Source organism: Gastrolobium bilobum, unplaced genomic scaffold, assembly GCF_033153095.1.
Source record: "Gastrolobium bilobum isolate Gb01-03AN ecotype WA unplaced genomic scaffold, APGP_CSIRO_Gbil_v1 utg966, whole genome shotgun sequence".
Lineage (NCBI taxonomy): Eukaryota > Viridiplantae > Streptophyta > Magnoliopsida > Fabales > Fabaceae > Gastrolobium > Gastrolobium bilobum.
This window is the reverse complement of record NW_026899514.1, coordinates 531,124-534,616: the sequence shown is the minus strand read 5'-3', so window position 1 is coordinate 534,616 and position 3,493 is coordinate 531,124. Positions and strand designations below refer to the sequence as shown.

The window sequence follows — 3,493 nt, the reverse complement described above, 5'->3', positions numbered from 1 at the left end:
AATCAGAGATTGAAAATCAATCACAGCTACTAGTGGTGCAAGGTTCCACTTGGGTTGTTGTAGGAGAAAACATGAACGGCTTTGGTGGAATTTGCAACTGTTCTAAGCTTCCTTCTAACATTTCAATCACCCTACTCATTGGAGGCCTGTCAGATGGGATTGTCTGTATGCACCACAATCCTACTAAAATCATTTTCTTACAAATTTCATTTTCCTCTATGGTCATGCCACCATGCCATGTTAAATTGCTACCAACCTCAACATGCTTATATATCCAATGAGGAAAATATGTGTCACTGGAATTACATGCTTCAGTACTGATGTTTTGCCTTCCCCCTACCATTTCCAAAATCATCATTCCATAACTATAGACATCAGACTTATGTGACACTCCTCCAAAGTTTCTGTTCCATATTTCGGGAGCTATATACCCAATTGTCCCTCTAGCATCAAGCATAGAGATGATACTATGTGTTTTTGAGCAGAGCTTAGCCAGCCCAAAATCTGAGATTTTGGGGCACAAGTTTTCATCTAAAAGGATGTTGGTTGGTTTTATGTCAAAATGTAATATCCGAGTGTTGCAACCCCTATGCAAGTACTCTAGTCCTTTAGCTATCCCTTCTGCAATCTGGTGTAATCTTTCCCAACTCAAAGGTGGATTGGTTTCAAAATCTTTGTGTATAAACTTTTCAAGTGATCCATTGGGCATAAATTCATATATGAGAGCTTTCTTTTGGCCTTCAAGACAAAAACCAAGGAGATTAACAATATTAACATGGGATGTTCTGCTGATGCTCGCAACCTCATTGATAAATTCTTCCCCATTCCCTTTGGAAGCATTCAGTACCTTCACAGCCACAGGACAATTATTGTTTAGATTTCCTTTATATACTTGGCCATAACCACCTTGTCCCAGTTTGGAATCAAAAGAATTGGTCATTTTCTTGATCTCTGAATACGAATATCTTTTTATGGCTGGAGGTCCATTATCTCTGATAAAGGCCTCAATATCTAGATCAATCTTCTTGGTCTTCCAAATTTTTGACACAACTGGTGATAATTTACGTCTAAAACTGCAAAGTATGATGCATATCATTAGTGCTCCAATTCCTCCAGCTATTAAACCTGTAAGCAAAAATATAAGGTGATTTGTTTCATGCAGCCCCTTTCAGTTCTTTAATATAATAGGGATATACTTTGACATGAAGGCTCTGCAATTTGGATACATTCATAATCAGAAGATTAAAATATTGTTAGGAATAGTAGTTGTCGAATTAATGAGGTTTACGCTTTTGTTTTGATTTAAATTCTGAGATAATGATAATAAACCACCCAAAGAATTTGCTTTTACATATAAACTAGTAACTAGAGTCTAGAAATGAGCCATCTTATAAAAAATTAAAAAACGTACGCTCTGTGTGTGTAGTATATTATGAATTCCTTCTCTTAGTTCCTCTCATTTTTACTCCCTTTGAGTACAGCTAAAAATATTGCAAATTTGCAACAGCAAGGCAGAGAAAAAGTTCCATATGGTTTGAGAAACTAGTTGAAGAGAAACCTTAGAGATAATACCAGTTAAAGATTTGAGAACCTGAATGACCTTCTGCAAAAATGTGAAACGTTTTATCTCATAGAATGACATTTTGTAACTATGGAGGTTGCATTTCATCTCATCTTGTGAATTCCTAGTTTATTTTTCTCGTGGCTTTTTTTTATTTTATAGTGTTCTACGAATAATCCAAGATTTTGGTATGAAAGAAGAAAATGACAAGAAATCTAATTCAAGACATAAATTTTACCTATATTTAGTCTTGAGAAACGGGTGCTGCTTCCCCCTGCCATTAAAACAGAGAATCAATTGATAAAACACAAAACCTGTGACAAAGGTAGAATGACTTCCCATGTCTGATTCATAAAGTATCAAGAAGATTGGGTACTTTTGAGATATATAGTCCCACATTGTTTGTATGAGCAACTAATGTGGCCTTTATAAGGCCTTGAGCTAGTTTTTTGGGTGGTGTAGCCTAAGGTTCTTTACATGGTATCAAAACCTCATGTCCCGGGTTCAAATCTCGCCGCCCTCCACTTTCTTTCAAGTGGAATTTTTTTGTTCACACAGGTAGATGGGCCTGTACATTGTCCACTCTTCAGTGGGCTCTCGTGTGAAGGGACGTGTTGAGATATATTGTCTCGCATTGGTTCTATGAGCAACTAAAGGCCTTGGGCACTCTCACCCTTTGAGCTAGCTTTTGGGTGGTGTATCTCAAGGTTCTTGTCACGTACTTTGATTAAAGATAAGCACACATGTCATGAACTTAAGCCATATGCTTGGCAAGCAGATGTAAATGTGTAGAGGACAACTATGTTTGAGAGATATAATATAAAAGTATCGATGATCCATTACTTCACAACTTAAGGCTTTGGGATGAAATGGTTGCTTATAGAGACTATCCTATAAATATCAAGTTTCCCATTTATCATTTCTAATACTATAATATATTATTGTGGCCTAAATTTTTAAACTTACAAGCATAAGAAAATATGTGATCCCCACAATTTAATTTTAACCCCTTATTGTGTTGAGTTGACTACACCTTAACAATACCTTCACATTTATTGCTTCTTGTACTGCCATCTTTGCAAAAGCACAGCAACTCCTTCCTGGTGTTACTGTATCCACAAAGTCCATCACTGGCCTCGCACTCAGCACAATTTGAAGCTGTTTGCCAATCAAGCACGAACCCTTCATTCATGGCCCCAGCAAACTCATTCATCAAGCCATCACTTGTAATCTGATCCTTCATCACTGTCACCACAACGTTTTCCTGACAATTCTCAGACCAGTCAAAACCTTTAGTCTCATTCCTCATGCCAAACACAAAAGACTCGTTTGCCCCGGAACTCAGACACTTTATAGAAGGTACATAAGAAGGGTAATGACTGCAGTTATAGTAAAAGCTAAGGTTTAAGTTCAAAGGTGAGTGAGAAAGTGGTAGGTTGCCCAAGGGAACATTGTGAAGTGCCCTTGGACAAGTTTGGTTTACAGTATCAACATCAATGAGCTTAAGACTATGTTTTTCATAGTCTATATCTTCTACGTAGTAGTATAATCCGGGTGGTGGAGAGAAAATGGGGTTACCATGGTCAGAGCAAATAAGGCCAAGTTCTTGGTAACCACAATATTGATCAGGAGGGGAACCTTGGGCTAGCCAAAAAGGGTAACTGATGTTAGGTCCATTGGTGCAGCGGTAAGTGGGGCAAATTGTTGAGGATGAAGTGTTGTGGCTGCCAGAGGAATAGGTGAAGAAGAGAAACAGAGAAGAAACAAAGCATGCACATGCAAGTTTGAACATCATGAAATGTTTGAGTTGTTGGAGATAATAATTAATTCAGTATTAGGAAAAAAGGAAGAGGTGAGTTTCAATATATATGAAATGTTGAGGAGTTAGGAGGATGATCAGAATTTTCATAGAGCTAGGAAGGAAATTTCTTA

At 37.5% G+C, this 3,493-nt stretch overlaps 1 protein-coding gene across 1 annotated transcript; it reads right to left on the bottom strand.

Annotated features, from left to right (window-relative positions):
• On the bottom strand, positions 1-3,378 carry LOC133290875 (LEAF RUST 10 DISEASE-RESISTANCE LOCUS RECEPTOR-LIKE PROTEIN KINASE-like 2.1). Its single transcript, XM_061489017.1, has 3 exons — positions 2,606-3,378; positions 1,800-1,835; positions 1-1,125 (listed from the first exon to the last, which is right to left on the bottom strand). The coding sequence occupies exons 1-3, from the start codon at positions 3,354-3,356 to the stop codon at positions 17-19; spliced, it is 1,896 nt and encodes a 631-aa protein (XP_061345001.1). The 5' UTR covers positions 3,357-3,378; the 3' UTR covers positions 1-16.
• Positions 3,379-3,493: the final 115 nt, after the last annotated feature.

Bases quoted from the DNA above. Each gene is read 5' to 3' on its own strand.
- LOC133290875 (XM_061489017.1), bottom strand. From the start codon at position 3,356: ATGATGTTCAAACTTGCATGTGCATGCTTTGTTTCTTCTCTGTTTCTC. The intron at 1,836-2,605 runs GTATTGTTAAGG...TTTTAATGGCAG, and splicing joins AAGAAGCAATAAATGTGAAG to GGGGAAGCAGCACCCGTTTC. The intron at 1,126-1,799 runs GTAAAATTTATG...TTTTGCTTACAG, and splicing joins TTTCTCAAGACTAAATATAG to GTTTAATAGCTGGAGGAATT.